We start from the raw sequence: 18002 nt of genomic DNA, 5'->3' as shown, positions 1-18002 counted from the left end.
GGGGCCGGCGTCGAGCTGTGGCGCGCAAGCACCACCACCACCCGCGGAGCCCGTGGGTGCTCTCTGCGTAGCCTAGAACGGCACGCAGTGGCCTGGCCGCGTGCACTCGCTGCGGTGAAGGAGCCGAGCCGGCCGGAGGAGAGGCGCGAACGGCGAGGCGCGGTGCTGTGGAGGCGGTGGCGCAGTCGAAAGGGGCAGAGGAGCGACGAACGAGGCCCCTCCGGTGTCCTCTGCTTCGGCAACGATGACGGCCATGGAGGTGAGCGCGCGATGAGGAAAAGAGATGGGCTTGAAGGAGAAGCTGACATGCGGGGCCCTCGCGTCAGCGAGAGGAGAAAGAGGTCCCACACGCCAGCGAATGTCGGGAGAGAGAAACAGCAGGGGTAAACTGATAATTTTTGCATGCCCGGTAGAGATTCTCAAGCTCGCTGCCACGCTGGTATGTGCACCTGGCGTGACACATCAGTAAAAGTGACAAAAACATAGGAGATTCACTATTTATTTACTAGGGCAATTACACAGTACCATACGTAGAGTCGGCAAACGGAGGAGTGTCATTTGCACGGCGAAAAGTTAAAAATCCCCTCGCTGGCTCCCCGACTCCTTCCCATCGCCGCCCTCCGATCCCTCATGGCCGCTGCCGCCGCCGCCGCCGCGCTCGCCTCCCCGGCGGCCATCCGCGCATCGCCGGTGCGCCGCGGCCTCTTCAGCTTCGCCCCTGCGCTCCGCTCCGGCCCCGACCGCAGCTCCCGCGCCGTCGCCCTCCCCGGTACGGCGTGCCGACCTCACCTCTAGAGTGATAGCAGTAGTTTGCTTTGATTTCGTGGGTTCTTAGGCTCTGCATCGTTGGGAAGCTGCTGGCGATTATACTATTGAAAGGATTCCTCGGTATTTCAAGTTTCACCTTGGCAGTGTATTGGAATTTTGAACAATGGGTTCCTGCTCTTTCGAATGCGTGCTTCCTCGGCGTTCGTATATCATCACTTTGTAACAACTTTGAGTGTGGATTTGGTATACTTGTGTGAACAAGGCATATATGATGATGCCCTTGCCTGGTCATTCACAGGGAAACACTGTAGTTTGAACATGACATCATTTCAATTCCTTTTGTCAACAACTAAATTAATTAATATTTTTTCTTTTTTACTAAGTAATAAATGGTATTTGCAGGTGTAAGAACTCATGTTGCGGCTGTGGATCAAGCCATTGTACAAGGTGAGACAAAGTTGGAAGGTCCTGTGGTTGTTGTTACTGGTGCTTCCAGGGGGATTGGAAAGGCCACTGCATTGGCTCTTGGAAAAGCAGGCTGCAAGGTTAGCAGTTTAAGTAATCTGTTTATAAATATATAGAAGTTTATCGAATGTGTATGGTGCTTCTTAAACTCTGCACAAACCTCAAGCCCACAATGGCCATTGCTAGAGCAAGCTGTTAGATTTCCAATTTAAATGGACCATTATGCATAATGGATAAATGGTTTTATCCTCAGAATATTATGAAAGCTGTGATTAAACTTCAGGTCTTGGTGAATTATGCCCGATCTTCAAAGGAGGCTGAAGAAGTCTCCAAGGAGGTAAGCTTCAATTGTGGCAAGTGGCCTCTTAAATAAAATACTTTGGTTTCCTGTTCTTTCTTCTTCTTGTTGTTTTCTTTTTGGCGCTCGCTCCCCAAACAATGCCTGAAAGACAAGAGTTAAGCAGAGAAAATGACTTAAATGCAATGACAGGATGCTATGTTTAAATTAAATTTGCCAGGCTCCCATCTACATTAAACGTGCATTGTGACTGATAAATTAATTTCTCGTTAAGTTTCCTTGCAATCCACTCAAAGTTTGTGGACTTCTATTGAAATAGTTACTGCTTCTTCTGGAAGTATCCTTTATGTTTCTCTTAGAGCAAATCGCTCAAAAATTTAAATATATATGAATATATGATATAGGATTTTTTATTATACTAGTGCCAACTTTAATATGGCAAAATAACCAATAGATACCTCACTGATGATTTTATTTTCTCTTTTTGCATGGTAGGTTGAAGGGCAGGCCTGGTGCAGTGGTGAGAGCTGTCTCACTGAGTCACCAGGTCGTGGGTTCGAAGCAGCCTCTCCGCAGATTTTGCGGAGGAAAGGCTTGTCTCGGTTTATCCCTTCCCCAGACCCCACTCATGTGGGAGCCTCCGGCACTGGGTCTGCCCTTTTTTTTTGCATGGTAGGTTATCTGCAAATACATGTGTAGATGAGTGTACTTGATGATCAATTATTACCCTATTACACATGACTCAAAAAAAGACCCCACCCCACCAATATAGCGTTTGCATTCCATTAAACATTGTTGATCCTACTGTCATTCTAAAAGTTATCCTTAGTTGCTCTTCCATCTCCAACACATTTAAGATGACAATGTCATGTCAGTAATTGTATTTTATTAGGGCAACTGTTATCCAAATCCGTATGTCTCAGCATTCTCTCAATTATACATAACATTCCACCTCTAACGTTAGGTGTCTAGATACATAGCTTTTGAGTTTTTTCGGAAAAAAGATACATAGCTTTTGCTATGCACTTAAATATACACTATGTCTAGATACATAGTAAAATCAATGTATCTAGAAAAGCCAAAACGTCTTATAATTTGGAATGGAGGGAGTACATACTAATGCATGTAGTTTATGAGTTTTTATCTAGTACCAAAATGGAATGTTTCATTGGTATGGGTCATGTTTCAATATTTACTTATAATATAATCAATGTTTCCCTTGGTGCTCACGTAGCCCTGCCCTAATCTCCAATCAGTTTCTAGCTGCTGGTCTGGCATTAGCACTAGTGTTAGGTCCTAGGGGAACAATAAGGATTACGAATGAAACAAATTTTTTTCAGATGTCACAGTTCAATTATAGCCTGATATCCTTTGGTCATTGACAAGAAAAATATATTTAATAAACTATTTTTTCTCAAACACGCAGGAGATCTGCATACCATCATATATTTATAAACTATAGCTTGACATCTGTTGGTGTTTCAAGGGATTGTCAATGAATTTACTATTTGAACGGAGAACACACCATGTTTTTTTGGGAGCAGATTTTATTTTCAGTCTAATTTTGCACCAAACTATATCAAACTTAAACACATACTAATATTTCTATATTTTTACAGATTGAAGCATCTGGAGGCCAAGCCATTACCTTTGGAGGAGATGTTTCCAAAGAGGCTGATGTTGAATCAATGATAAAAACGGTAGGTAAGTTGGGAGTGAATTTTTGAGTTGCCAATTTGTTGTTTCTTACATCAATTCTTCTCCTTTTCGATTCTGACAAATACCCATGTGCAAATCTTGCACTTGCAGGCTGTTGATACATGGGGAACAATTGATGTACTAGTAAATAATGCAGGTACTGCCAAATGTACTTTTTGTTTTGCAACTATTCCCATTTGTTTCACTTCCAACAATTTGAAGCAAAAAACTGATAATAGGAATCACACGGGACACGTTGTTGATGAGAATGAAGAAATCACAGTGGCAAGATGTGATTGATTTGAATCTTACAGGTGTTTTCCTTTGCACGCAGGTATTTTGCCCCCTTCTCTCCCCATTTTGCTGCAACAGTTATTGTTACCATCTCACATCAACATATACTTTGCAGGCTGCAACAAAAGTAATGATGAAGAAGAAAAAGGTTGGCAATGTTTTTCATTGTCAGACTGATATTTTATTTCTGTTTTTTTGTTATTATGCATATATCTCACTTTGTATACCAGACTCTTATTTTCATACTGCAATGCAGGGAAGAATTATCAACATAGCATCGGTTGTTGGTCTTACTGGTAATGCTGGACAAGCTAATTACGCTGCTGCCAAGGCTGGGGTTATTGGGTTCACAAAAACAGTTGCTAGGGAGTATGCCAGCAGAAATATTAATGTGAGCACACCTTTTGATTCATCATCTCAAAGCTTTTATCCAGTTTTGCAGTTAGTGAACTATTTCTGAACTTCTCTATTTAGGCAAATGTCACGGCCGTGTTCGGCTGGCTTTAAGCCGGCGGGCTGGCTGGCCAGCCAACTCACGAAATCACTGTTCACGTCCTGCCAGAACAGTATTTTCCTCTCACAACAATCAGCCGGAACAGTATTTTTCAGTCCTGCCGAACAGGGGCTCCTGGATTTATTGCATCAGATATGACCGCTGAACTTGGTGAAGAGCTAGAGAAGAAAATTCTGTCAACTATTCCCTTAGGTATAATATTACTTACATGTTCGCATTCTAAGCTGTAACCAATATTCCTTAGTGTCTAATTCAATGTGGTTAGTTTCTTCATTAATTAATCTGTTCATTACTTACTGCTTTTCACTCCTTTTGGGCAGTGCGCTGGTCTGTATTTTTGAATTGTTTCTTGTTATTACTAGTCAGTGCATGTGTGAAGTTCATGTTAACTGCCTTTGATTTGGCTTATGAAAATGTAGGGACATAGTCTGTATCAGCCAAATTCGTGTTTTTATATTATTTCATAGTACAGATGATGACAATATAATTAATTAACTATTACTAAATACTTTCAGTGTGGTTATTAGCTATTGACTGCGTGCATTCTTCATACGTTGTAGCATATTCAAGCATTAAGGATAGGAAACACACACGCGCGCGCGCACGCACGCACGCAAAACCTCTTTCAAAATATTGAACCTTAATCTCAAAGAATCCATTGTTGTTACTGGTAGGTGGAAGGTCCAAGTGTTCATGTCAGTCATACTGGAGTTTTTAAAACTTTTTAATAGGTTCAAGGTCCAATAATACTTGACTTTCTAAAACTTTTTGAATAGGTAGGCCCTTTAGGGATCAACATGAATGCTGACTGGCTTGTTTTAGCCCTTAGATAAGCTAGGTTTCAAGCTGAGGCTTCAGTTGAAGCTGGAGAGGGGAACAGGCTTGTCTAAGTGTATCTATATCTATGAATTTTATTTACCAGTGAAAGTCACTTTGACGATTTATTTACTATGTAGTTCATCAGCAACAGCAGATAGACATGTAGATAGAGAAAGCAGCAACAAGCCCAAAAAACACATGTATCGACGTTGCTTACTAAATGCAGTTTGTTCTCTTTGAAAAGTAATTGAAACACACCATTCTTTGGGCTGGTGTGTATACACCTAATTGTTATTAATTAAAGACAGCTACAGATTCAAATATGGTGTGTCATGAACTCATGATGGAACTGGGGATTTCTGTCGCTTGACTTACTATATCCACCTTCCAGTTATTTTAGAGTACATGCTGATTGTGAAAACAAGGTGACTGATTGGATTGACTCACTATATAGCATGTTCCTGTGTAGTGCTCTCACCTTTGTCAAAACTTAGTAGTGCTCTGATCTATGAATAAACATGATTACATGAGTGTTGGATAATGCAGTTTTGTGAATATTGGAAAAATACAGATATTATCTCATTGCATCACTTTCCTGGAACTAATGGGTGTACACAAATTCCTAGGGCGATATGGTCGTCCAGAGAATGTAGCAGGTCTGGTGGAATTCTTCCTGCTGCAAGCTACATCACTGGACAGGTCTGGTTACAGATGGTGTGCGTTATCTTTTCGTGGTTCTTGAAACTTCTGATGCGTTCTCACCGAGCTCCTTTGCCTTGTGATGTAACATGCAGGTCCTTACAATCGATGTTGGCATGGTGGTGTAAGGCTTCAAATTTGTGCCTCCGGCCTCTATTATGTGTCGCAGAAAAAAATTGTAATTTAGTTTTGAGGGTCATTGTTTTAAGGGTTGATTTTTTGTCCACAGCGATTTGTTGTATCTACTTCGATACGAAGGGAGAGTTGTAAGAGATACTAGAGATTACAGACGTATATTTAGCTTTCGTTCTGAGCGATTGGCAAATTGCTTACGGCTCCAGCCATGTTTTTTTTATTACACAGTACAGCGTAGATACTCATAACGTACGTACACTCACCTCTACAAACGTGTGCATGTAAATCTTATCCCTATGAGTATCTCCGAAGATTGAGTCAGCAAATGTTCGAGATTAATGGGAATGTCATATACCTATGGATAGGAACATCTCATATCATTGAAAGTACAACGGACCCGAGTTGAACCCAGTACCTGACGTGCTACAGGCCCTTTGGTCATGTGCATCCCTTATTGGCACGCTCTTTCCAAAACTTTTCGGTCCCCTACTCTTGGGCCAATGTTTGGTTTCTCTTCTGTTTCTACATTTTTAATTCCACGCGTGTTCAGTTTTGCGAAAATTAAAAGCCTCACGAGATTCATACTTACCTGTGCTTGGGTTGGATCTGAACAAAGTACGCTCGAAGTAAGATGGCTCCCAGATGGAATAAAGGTGCTGTTTTTAGCAGGCTGGTCGATATGTTAACCATGCAAGTTTCTTTCCATTTAGTGCCACAGCACGAGGAATGCATCAAACATAGATGGAACAAAGGTGCTGTTTTTAGCAGGCCGATCGATATTAACCATAAGAGACTAGTTTCTGCTTCCATTTACCGTGGCAGCACGAGGAATGCATCAAACATGACTCATCATAATTGAATTCAGAACCACCGCACAGTGTTTATACTCGGTTCGAACTGAATTTGTGAATCAAATTCAGAAGCACCCACGCAGGATTGTTTATACTCGGTTCGAACGGAATTTGTGAATCAAATTCAGAAGCACCACACAGGATTTATACTCGGTTCGAACAGAATTTGAAGCTTGCTAACTTAGCATGGCTCCTCAACCAGAGATATGACTGCTTTTGCAAAAAAAAAAAAAAAAAAAAAAAAAGAAGAAGAAAGAAGAAGAAGTATGAGCGCAATTGGTTAAAACGGTCACAGATATAATGAACGTTAAACATCTAGTGATATGATTGTAGACGAAAAGAAGTTGCCACCAAATATGAACGCCAATACGAATTGCCAGTCAAACCAATCTAGGCATTTGTGGTAACAGAGGAAATACATCGTACTTTCGACACACAGCAAATGTCCATACAAATCAAAACTTAAAACACTTCCTAGGGAAAGAAACAGCTGATGATATGCTAAGCACAGCATCTCACAGTTCTGACCTAGGCCTTGATAGCATACTTCCTCATGGGGAAGTACTTCTCACGCTTCTTTTCCCTCTCCGTCTTCAGAGAAAGCTGCAGGACAAACAGCGAAAAATGTCAGGCCATCTATGGTTAAAAAACCAACACAAAAGAGCAACCACTCAGAGAAATATGTCATGCAATTTCAGCTACAAACAGCTGGTGATGGATAACAGACTATCAATCAATTGAAATTCCAGTGTCACATTTTAAACAAGTTATTGTTTCAATTGTCACTTGCCCACATGTCAAACATTCAGAAACTGATTATATACCACCATTTTGTGCTGTGTCATAGCAATTGAAAGATAACACAACTGGCTAGTGCTTGCAGACACCTGATAACCCTAAAACCTAAACCTGGTTGCAAACTTGAGCTCCACATGGAGAGGGTTATCAGGTATCTGCAAATGCTTAAAACCGTATATGAACAGATTGAAGGAAAAATATCACCAACCACAAACACTAACCTTGATTTTGCACATCAAAGAGCAATAACATTATTCAGCTCATATATTCAGTCAGCAAACATAACTCACATTCTAAAGTTGCATCCATACGCAAAATCTATTGGCTCATGAAGCTCAAAGGAATTTCAAAAGAAATAATCTGTTACTCAATTAATGATTCATCCAACAAGGAACATAACATAACTTATATAACACTTATTGAAAGAGCCAATCAAATTGATGCAACAGATTATCAGGATATTTATTCCTATCAATTATAAAGGATATAAAAATGCTCTTGGAGTTGCCCATCATGGAAGAAACATAGCATAATAACTTGTATACCACTTATTGTAAACAAGACAATCAAATTACAGAATGACAACTCAACAGATTATCAGAAATAATTGCCACTGGAATAATATATACTCAAGGTTCCAGCCTAAGTGCACTGGAATTATATACTCAAGGTTCCACCTAATTTCACTAAGTCATGATGTTAGTATCAAATGAAAGTTATAGCAGAACATCTGCAAGTGTTTCAATTAAAACGCCATATTCTAACATTACGGGGCAGTGGTCGTAGGAGTATGGCGTGTATACCTGGTGCTTGGTCAGGCGGCGGCGGATGGCACGGGTCTTCTTGGGGCGGAGGTCGAGGGGGAGCAGCTTCTTCTTCTTGTAAGCCTCCCGCAGCGCCGACTTCTGCTTCTGCGAGATCACCGTAAGTACGCGCGCGATCGAGGTACGCACCACCTTGCTGAAGAACCACAGGGGACGGGTACAATTCGATTCGATTCAGTCCAGTTCAGGAGCAGAGAATAGCAGGAGAAAATAGAGGCTGGAGGTACGCACATCTTGGACAGCTTGTTGGGTGCGCCGCCGGTGACCTTGGCGACGCGGAGGAGGGAGAGCTCAGACTTGAGCTCCTTGAGCTGCGCCTGCAGGTCCGTCTTGCTCTTCCCCCGGAGCTCGTGCACCTTGATCCGGGCTGCCAGTCATCGCCACACAACAAAACGGGTGTCAGATCGGCGCGAAGATAAGGAGGATAACTCCAACGAAGGATGGAATCCTGGCGGTGTCTTACCCATGGCGACAGTGGCAGTTGCGACGGCGGCTGCTGCGGCGGCGGGGTGGGGAAGAGCGGTGCGCGAGGGGAAGAGGAAGGGTAGCGGCGGCGGAGGATTTATATAAGAGAGGGGGGAGCGTGTGGCGGAGACAAAACCCTAGGATGAATAGCGTGGGCTGACTGGGCCTAATTGTGCTCAAGGGGATGCGACTGGGCTATAGCGTCGAAGTCAATAAGAGTTTGGTTTTCGCTTTTTATATTATGAAAAAGTCTACATTACCTCCTCAACTTTCATGAAAATCCACTTTTACTCCCTAAACTCCAAAACCGAGCAAAACACCTCCCTCAACTTTTAAAACCGTTCATCTTACCTCTCTGGTCCTATTATAAGCAGTTTTGAAGGCGGTTTTATCTTTTTCTTTTTTATTTATTTTGGCTGAATTTTTGAAAAATTATAGTAAATCACAGAAAAATCATAAAATAGAAAATCCAATTTTGTTGGACTCCACACGAGTAGATCTACACAGTTAACATATAATATGGTATGCTTTAGTACAAATTTTTTTGTTGTGGCTTTAGATCTATGCTTTTTTGTAATTAGTTGGAATAATTCATAGCTGCAGTTTTATGGTCCAATTGTAATGAAATTTTTATGGTGAGATAATTATTGTATGATTGAACTATAGTAAAAATCTCATACTCATTGGATCATGTATAGCTTAGTTATAGATTTATTTATATTTAACAAGTATAAACCTAAATAAAATTTATAGCTAAGTTATACATGATCCAATAAGTATGAAAATTTTACTATAGTTTAAGCATGCAATAATTAGCCCACCATAAAAATTTTAGAACAATTGAACCATAGAAACTGCATCTATGAATTATTATATTTAATTATAAAAAAACATAGATCTAAAGCTACAGCAAAAACTTTGTACTAAAGCATATCATATTATATGTTCACTGTGTAGATCTACTCACGTGGAGTCCAACAAAATTAGATTTTTCATTTTATAATTTTTCTGTGATTTACTATGATTTTTTAAAGATTTAGACAAAATAAATAAAAAAGAAAAAGACAAAATCACCTTCAAAACCGCTTATAATTAGGCCAGGGAGGTAATGTAACAACCCAGAAATCCACACACCAAAAATCACAACTACAAATTTTTCTTAAAACTCCCATGTGATGATGAGTGACATTGTAGGAGCCAACCCTAAGATTTGCATTAGAAGTAACCCAACCTAAGTCAACATATAAGCATGACATATCATTTGTTAATTATGATTATTAAATTTTCAACAAATACCATGTTGCATACAATGTTAACTTAAATTGTGATTTGGGTTTTCATTTGTTTTATGCTATGTTTAATAATTCCATTAAAGTAATAACCCATAAAGTTATTATTAAACGAAATTCCCTAAATTCCAACGAATAAGTTGCCTCAGTTTTGAATTCAAATTCTAAACCAAATTTGAATTCAAATAATGGATAAGAAAAGAAAAATGAAAAAGGAAAAGGAGAAGGCCTCACAGCCTAGGCCTGCTCGGCTTCTCGGCCCGCCAGCGCGCAGCAGCCCAGCCAGCCCAACCACACCCGCATTCACCCGGTGCGCGCGCGCGGCCCTAGCTTGCGGCCCAGCGTCGCCCACGCGCCCTTAGCTCGCCAGCAGTCGCTGCCACCTTGGCCCCGCGCGTCAGCCACGCGCTGTTCACCCGCGCCGCCCCTCTTCCCTTCGCCCGCAGCCGCTGCCAACGGGCCCCACTCGTTAGCCTTTTTCCCTGTTCATCTTCTCCACACCCACGCCGATTCTCCCCTCCAACAGAACGCCGACAGCGGTGGTAGGGGGCAGGCCAGGGGTCATGCCCGGGGCATGGTCCTGTCTCCCCCTAGGCGCATCGCCCACGTGACTTCCGCGCCAACCACCCCACGCCGCGATGCCGCCTGATGCGCTCGACGCAATCCACAGCCGTCCGCCTTGGAGCTCGGGCTTCGGCTATAAAGCCACAGCCTCGATTGCCCTAGCGATCGTCCATCGCCCGCCGCCTTTTGGTGGCTGTCCACAACACATCCGAACCAAGGGAGAAGGGGGAGAAGGGGAAGAAAGGGGAGAAAACGCCGAAGCCACCGTGGAGGAGGAGGTCGTCAGAGCCAAAGATGGCGCCGACGTTTCGTCACCGACGTGGTTCGGCACGGCACTGCACGACTTTCGAAGCTTCACGGCCTCGAATCGACACGGCACCGCCATCCTATCTCCCACGACACCTACGGTGAGCCTCCCGATCTCTCCCTGCTCGCCGTCGGACTATACCACGCCGGCCATGGCGCTCCACACCAGGAGCGCGTAGGCCAGGGCCGTCTTCGGCCGCTGGGAACACCCGCACCCACGCACACGTCTGTGACCACCTCGCTGGAGCCCGTAGCGAACCACGCACCTCACCGTCGACATCATGTCGCCATGGGTGCTGGAGCCCCTAACGGCCACCTGGGAGTCCAAGGCCCCGCTTGAGCCCTAGACGCATTTGTCGTGCACCCATGAAACCACCGGAGCCATCGTCTGCCCAACCTAGTTACTAGAGATCCGGCGTGCGCGACTTTGCCACCGGTGGGCACCGCCGAGATGCCAGCCACCATGGCCAATGACTTGGAAGACCCCGGCCACCACTAGGGCCCTAGGATCATGATCGCCATGGCCTAGGGTAGCCTTTCCCCTCCCTAGTTGGGCACCAGCCTCGCCGCGGAGGCTCACAGCCAGCTCGCCGCCGGTAGGAGCTCCACCGCGAAAGAAAAATAGGGGAACACCCCCCTCGCCGGCCACCTGTGTGTGCACCCGGAGTACATGGACCAAGCCTGGGAGACGAAGGGTGGACTCGGTCCACCGTAGACTAGTCTGTGGTCCATGGACCAGCATCACTTGGTCCACCATAGACCGCAAGCCATGGACCACAGCCTAATAAGAGCCCACGGCTGTGACGTGGCAGCGTCACAGCGTGCCACATGTTTGGCCCGGCCCGGCCTAGACCGGCCCAACTAGAAGCCCAACCGGCCCAGTTTGGACCCGGCCCGTATTGACCGTTGACTGGTCAACGTTGACCGTTGACCTGGCCCCACATGTCAGTGACACGGACACCCTGGACCCACACGTCAGATGCTGACGTCATGATGACGTCACGTGGGACCCACATGTCAGAAGCCAGCACAGCCGAGGTGACGTCACGCTGATATCAGCTGCTGACGTCAGCAGCCCAGGCCCACATGTCAGTGACCTTGACTATTGACCATTGACCATTGACTGTTGACTCATCGTTGACCGACGTTGACTTTGACCGGACCCACCTGTCAGTGACCTAATAGCCTTTGGCCCCACCTGTCGGTGTGGACGACGTTGATGACGTCATGCTAACATCAACTAGGCCCCACCTATTAGCTCGGAACCGTGAAGACAACATCACGCTGATGTCAGCAAGCCACGTGGACCAACCACAGCATGACACGTGTTAGCCCAGGATTAATTCAGCCTTTTTGCATTTTCAGAAATAGATTTAAACTTTGGAAATTCATAACTAATTCATATGACCTCAGAAAAATACGAAACCAGGACCAAAATTCATCTAAAATCAAGCTCTACGCAATGAACCCATGTTTGAGTGCATTTGGCTCTTTTGAATTTTCATTGCTTCTTTGTGCTATTCTATAGACGTTGCTAACGCGACTATATTACGATCGTTTGCAGACTCGGAGGAGAAATAGACAGACGAGGACCGTGAGTACCGTAAGGAGTACAGAGATGACTACACTGAAGGTGCCATATCCCACCTGATCTCGTAGCACCTATTACGCATGGCTAAAATAGAAATGCTAGTGCTTTACTTTATTGTCGTGATCACACTATGGTATGACTTGCATGGTAGTATACTTTCTTGATGGCCTTGACGCAACCTTATCCCTTCTCACCCTACTGTTAGGCTAGTCACACGCTTGCTATTATATTTCATTGCTTATTACTTCTACTATGCTTGCACTACATTGATGCATGGTGGAAACTGGTGTTATCTGGACCATAGGGAGAGTGCTGTGTGTGTGACTTGGGTGCGTGGAGGGTGAGGGTTGTGTCGACCAAGTTGGAGTATACAACGAGCCTAGGGTAAGTCTTACCATGGGATGCTACCTGGGCACCCCTGGAATGGATACCTATGGTGGGTAAATGGTATATGAGGTGGTCCTGGGTGTGAACCTGTGATGGGAGGAGCCTGGGATGGAGGTGCTGTGGTGGCACGATAAATGGAAACCCTGATGGAGACATTCTAGCATGGTCATCCCTAAGGACTTACTAGTACTCAGATTCACCGGGAAGCCTTACGTACCACTCGCCCTATATGGTGCGGAACGGCTGGACTACTTGATAGGATATTGCCACTACTGCTAGGTTGATAGCGGACAGTGTAAGGAGGTACGGGGCACGGAGGATTTCCCCCATAGCCTTCTGAGACTTCATGGAGACCTTATGGACCTGGCTCATGACTCACAGTTTCAGCCACCCCAAATTGGACTTGGGGTGTACTAGGGCTGAATGGTAGAATGGCATTATCCTAGGCTAGCAAGCGGCCAGAATCAGCCTAGTTAACGACGGTCAGCGAGGAAGGCAGATCTTGTGGTTATGTAAAACCTCTATAGAGTGTATGGTTGATCGATCGATACATGTGCCGACTTATCGGCTATGGACCTTTCTTGGGTTTCACTTAAACTAGATAGAGAGATGAGTCCTTCTTTTCTTCCCCTGGAAGTGAGTGTTCGATTGTAGCCAGGGGCTACGGGCCTTGAGACAGTGCTGAGAGGGAGTTGGCCTGTCGACTGAGTGATGAGATGGTTATGGTATGGTGATAGTGTGGAGATGGTGGTATGTCGATCCCAGGATCGAAACCTGGCTCTGGAATGGAGATGGGGTGGAATAGGGTGGAAATGGTGTTAAAACTAGACTATACTGTTATATACTTGATATGCTAAAATACATAGGAAACTCCAGCCTTATAGGCTCCTTTTGACTATATCCAACTTGCATCTAATCTCCACAAAGCAATGCTCATGGGGTTGGGAGTGGCCAGTACAAATCGTACTGATAAATTTTGGCATATAGGTTCTGCTAAGGAGTATAGCTCCGAGGAGTTTGACGGTTGAGGGGTTCGTGCCTACGCTCGAGTTTGGTGATCTTATCTTCAAGCTGTTCTGAATGAATGCTACTTTTGATTCTGTCAATGCGGCGATGTAATAATTTATATAATTCCACACTATTTGTACTCTGATATTATCATTGTTTGGATGTGATATCGACTGGAATCTGGGTAATATGATCCACCACGGTCTTATTATACTTCAACTCTGTGGTTTTCCCTTCACGGAAATTAGGGGTTGTTTCAGTTGGTATCAGAGCCATACTTGACTATAGGACGAAACCCTCAGAAATGGATGATAGAATAGGACATAGACAACCCTTCTTTCAGTTATATACCGACCCTGCATTTACTTTTATGCAAGGCTTATCTATTTATTGACCTGCTAACACCTGTCCCCTTGAAACATGTAGATGGCAACGAACGTCGACTGGCCGCCTCTAGGACCGCTACCTCTAGACCACGCTAAGCTTACCTTTGACCTATGTGAGCTCGGGGGTTTTGCACAGACCCTCTGCCGAGTTCTCATCATGATAGGTGTCCCCGACGAGCTGGTCAAGGTCACCTTGCACCGGGAAGCCTAGCTAAGGAAGGAGGAATCGAAGGAACCGATTGTCACCTCAGTGGAGATCCTAGCTAGCACTACCTTACCTTCTGTCCCAGCTTTGCACCGAGTTGACTATAGAGGGCATAGTCGAGGAGGGACTGCAGGCTATCTCACACAAGTCACTTCGTAGAGTGATGAGGGACCACTACGAGCACCTGAAGATGACAGAGTTCCGTCTACTTCCCTAGGCCCTCGACCTCAGCCTTACCCCTAGTGAGCAGAGTTTCATAGCAGGCAGAGTTATCCTTACCAAGGAGGATAGATGCCTTCGTGTCTTAGCTATTCACCTACTAGGAGCAGGACAAGTACGTGACCTAGTTGGAGCAGAGGAGACGTCAGGACCAGGCCCTTCAGTGGGAGTACCTAGGAGCGAGACTCGTAGGGAGCACAGGAGCGAGCTAGTCTACTTGAGACAGTTGCCAAGTTACAGGACGAGCTCAACCATCGTGATGAGGTCCACAGAGCCGAGGTCGCTGACTTACAGGACAAAGCAGCCGACCTAGGCAACAGGAACTGCTACCTCGACAGCAAGGTCTTGGAGTTGTAGAGAGAGTTGGACGATAGAAAGGCCGAGTTCAACCATAGAGGAGACAGAGAGAGGTCCAAGGGGATTGATATGCTGAAGATCCATTCCAAGAACAAGACCATGACACAGGAGCTGGAGGAGTTCAGGAAGAAGGCCATTCGTAACTAGGGTCACCTGATCGAGGCACTCAGGCAGAACGAGTACCTATAGGACAAGTGTGAGAGGACTTAGCAGGCTTGGCAGAAGTCTGACAGGAAGTGCCTCAGGGAGATGAAGGGTATGTGGGATTAGCTACCCAAGGAGATTCGCAGTAAGACGAAGCCTAGGATAGAGGAGTTTGAGTTAGCCCCGACTCGCCTCAACCTAGACGCCTGCCCTACCCTACCTTGGAGCCAAGCCTAATGAGGAGCTCGCCGAAGCCTTGAAGTACGTGTCCTGACTTCACAAGTCTAACGAGGAGATTGAGATCGAGAACAGCCGTATCCTAGCTGCGGTGTACGAGTTAGAGTAGATGACCCTACGTGGTCATGAGTCAAGTCAGTAGCTTCCGTAAGTTGTACCCCATGATGTACCCCTTATGAGATGTATTATGAGACACTATGCGTAGAACGATTCTCACACGTCTTCAAGTATAGCTACTGGAGATGATGCTATGTAATAAAACCCATGTAATGAATGTTTTGGATCTTATTGCATCTTATGGATCTTATTGCTTCTTTGTAATGAGTGTTGGATAGTGTAAATGCTTTTCTTTAAATCGTCAAAAATCATGTAATCATATCGAATTATAAGCACTTTTGGCACAAGCACTAAATTCTCTATGATCTGTGTTGCAGATGCCGAACCGCCGATCTAATCGCCTAATGAACCATGGACGTGCGCCCACCCCTAAACCAGTTGAACTAAATGGGGGACGTGGTGGCAACAACCGTGGCCGTGGCCGTGGACGTGGAGGGATACCCTTCCACCTGGAGAATACTCCGCCGCCTGAGGAGAACATTCCTCCACCACCACCACCAAACCTGGCAGAAGTGATGGCACAGCAGACCTAGCTTCTTGCAGCTCTTGTTCAAGGAGCAAACCGTCGCCAGGGAGGTCAGCAGAATGACTTCCAAAGGAAGTTAGAGGGATTTCTGAAGCTAAGACCACCTACCTATGATGGCACTGACCCTGACCCGCTTATAGCCGATGACTGGCTCAAGGAAATGGAGAAGAAGCTTGACCTCACTACTTTCACCGATGATGAGTGTGTTGGAGCTGCCACATACCAGCTCATGGGTGCAGCACACGCCTGGTGGGACAGTTTTAGTGATTCCCATGAGGACCCTGCCCACATCTCGTGGGATGAGTTCACTGAAGCATTCACTGAGTATCACATTCCCAAGGGTATCATGGAGGCCAAAGCCGAGGAGTTCCGCAACATCAAGATGGGAAAGGACAGGGTGACTGAGTACACTACTCGTTTCACCAACCTTCTATGCTATGCACCTTCTTACATTGTGAACTCTGAGAAGGAGAAGCTGTACTATTACCACAAGGGACTCAACCCGCATATCAAGCTAAAGTTTGGCGGTATTGAGAGCAACACATTGCGTGCTTCTGGTGGATCGCTACATCCAGATCGAAGAAAGATCATGCTGAAGCTAGAGAAGAGTATAGGGAAAGGAAGCGTAAGCCTGAGGAGTCCTTCCGTGGCCGTGATCGCAAGAGGTTCCACAGAGATGCACCATCCAGGGAACGCTCTTGTCACAACGAGGATGACAACCCTGGATCGAGTAGGGGAAGTGGAGGCTACACCGCCAAATACTCCTACCCTACTCAGGATCGTTACACCCGGGACTGTTATGCTCAGGACCACAACAGTTAGGACCATTTCAACTGTCCCCGCACAGTGAATGAACGACCAGCACAGAACCGCTTAGCACCAAGCACTAGAAACTAGAAGGCACCTGCGTCAACCCCTATAGACGGTACGCCTTTCACCTGCTTTGCTTGTGGCCAACCAGGTCACAAAGCCACTGAGTGCCCTTAGAACTTAGCTGCTTAGAAGTCTCAATTCAAGGGATCAGCTACTCGTGGATGTCTCAACCACCTGGACGTCGAGGAAGCACAAACTGTCCTTGACGTGGTGTATGGTATGTTTTTAGTTAATGGCAATACTGCATCAATTCTATTTGACTCTGGAGCAACTTGTTCTTACATATCATCCAAGTTTGCACGAGAGCATGACCTGCCTATAACCCCACGTGAAAAGTCTATCATCACTAGTTCACCTTTAGGAGATCTAAAATGCACCCACATCTATAAGGGAGTGAGTCTCACCATTGAGGGTCTTGTCTTTAAAGCAGACCTAACCCTTTTACGTTCCACTAGCCTAGATATCATCCTAGGTATGGATTGGTTAACCATTCACCAAGGTATCATATCATGTTCACCTAGATACGTCCAAGTGACCCACCCATCAAGCCAAGTCATTAGATGTGAACCCCAGTCTAGAAAGTCCACCTCTATCCTATGCGCCCTTAAAGCAAGTTTAGAATCACAAAAAGAGGAGAAGATAGTTCATGATGTGCTAGTAGTCAGAGACTATCCCGATGTATTCCCTGAAAAATTACCGGGTATGCCACCAGACCGTGATGTAGAGTTCATCATTGATCTGTTGCTGGGAACAGGACCCATTGCCAAGAGACCCTATCGCATGTCAGTTGATGAACTAGTCGAGCTCAAGAAATAGCTTGATGAGCTCATCTCGAAGGGATATATCAGACCCTGTGCTTCACCCTAGGGATCCCCTATTCTATTTGTTAAGAAGAAGGATGGTTCAATGAGAATGTGCATTGATTACCGGAACCTGAACGCAGTCACCATCAAGAACAAGTACCCCCTACCAAGAATTGATGATCTGCTTGATCAGCTTTGAGGTGCCAAGTATTTCTCCAAGATTGATCTCAGATCTGGCTATCATCAGATGAAGATTCGAGAGAATGACATCCCGAAGACAGCTTTTGTGACTAGGTATGGTCAGTTTGAGTTCACCGTGGTGTCCTTTGGACTCACGAATGCTCCCGCATACTTCATGAACA

General features: G+C 45.2%; 1 protein-coding gene and 1 pseudogene across 1 annotated transcript; one reads left to right on the top strand and one right to left on the bottom strand.

The window, feature by feature from the left end:
- Positions 1 to 551: 551 nt before the first annotated feature.
- On the top strand, positions 552 to 5960 carry LOC136473825 (3-oxoacyl-[acyl-carrier-protein] reductase 4-like; annotated as a pseudogene).
- A 925-nt stretch (positions 5961 to 6885) lies between these two features.
- On the bottom strand, positions 6886 to 8774 carry LOC136473824 (large ribosomal subunit protein uL29w). Its single transcript, XM_066471466.1, has 4 exons — positions 8627 to 8774; positions 8395 to 8530; positions 8143 to 8299; positions 6886 to 7144 (listed from the first exon to the last, which is right to left on the bottom strand). The coding sequence occupies exons 1-4, from the start codon at positions 8628 to 8630 to the stop codon at positions 7070 to 7072; spliced, it is 372 nt and encodes a 123-aa protein (XP_066327563.1). The 5' UTR covers positions 8631 to 8774; the 3' UTR covers positions 6886 to 7069.
- Positions 8775 to 18002: the final 9228 nt, after the last annotated feature.

Source organism: Miscanthus floridulus, chromosome 8 (assembly GCF_019320115.1).
Source record: "Miscanthus floridulus cultivar M001 chromosome 8, ASM1932011v1, whole genome shotgun sequence".
Taxonomy (NCBI): domain Eukaryota; kingdom Viridiplantae; phylum Streptophyta; class Magnoliopsida; order Poales; family Poaceae; genus Miscanthus; species Miscanthus floridulus.
Note: the sequence above shows the minus strand (reverse complement) of the source record. Positions and strands in the feature narration are given on the sequence as shown.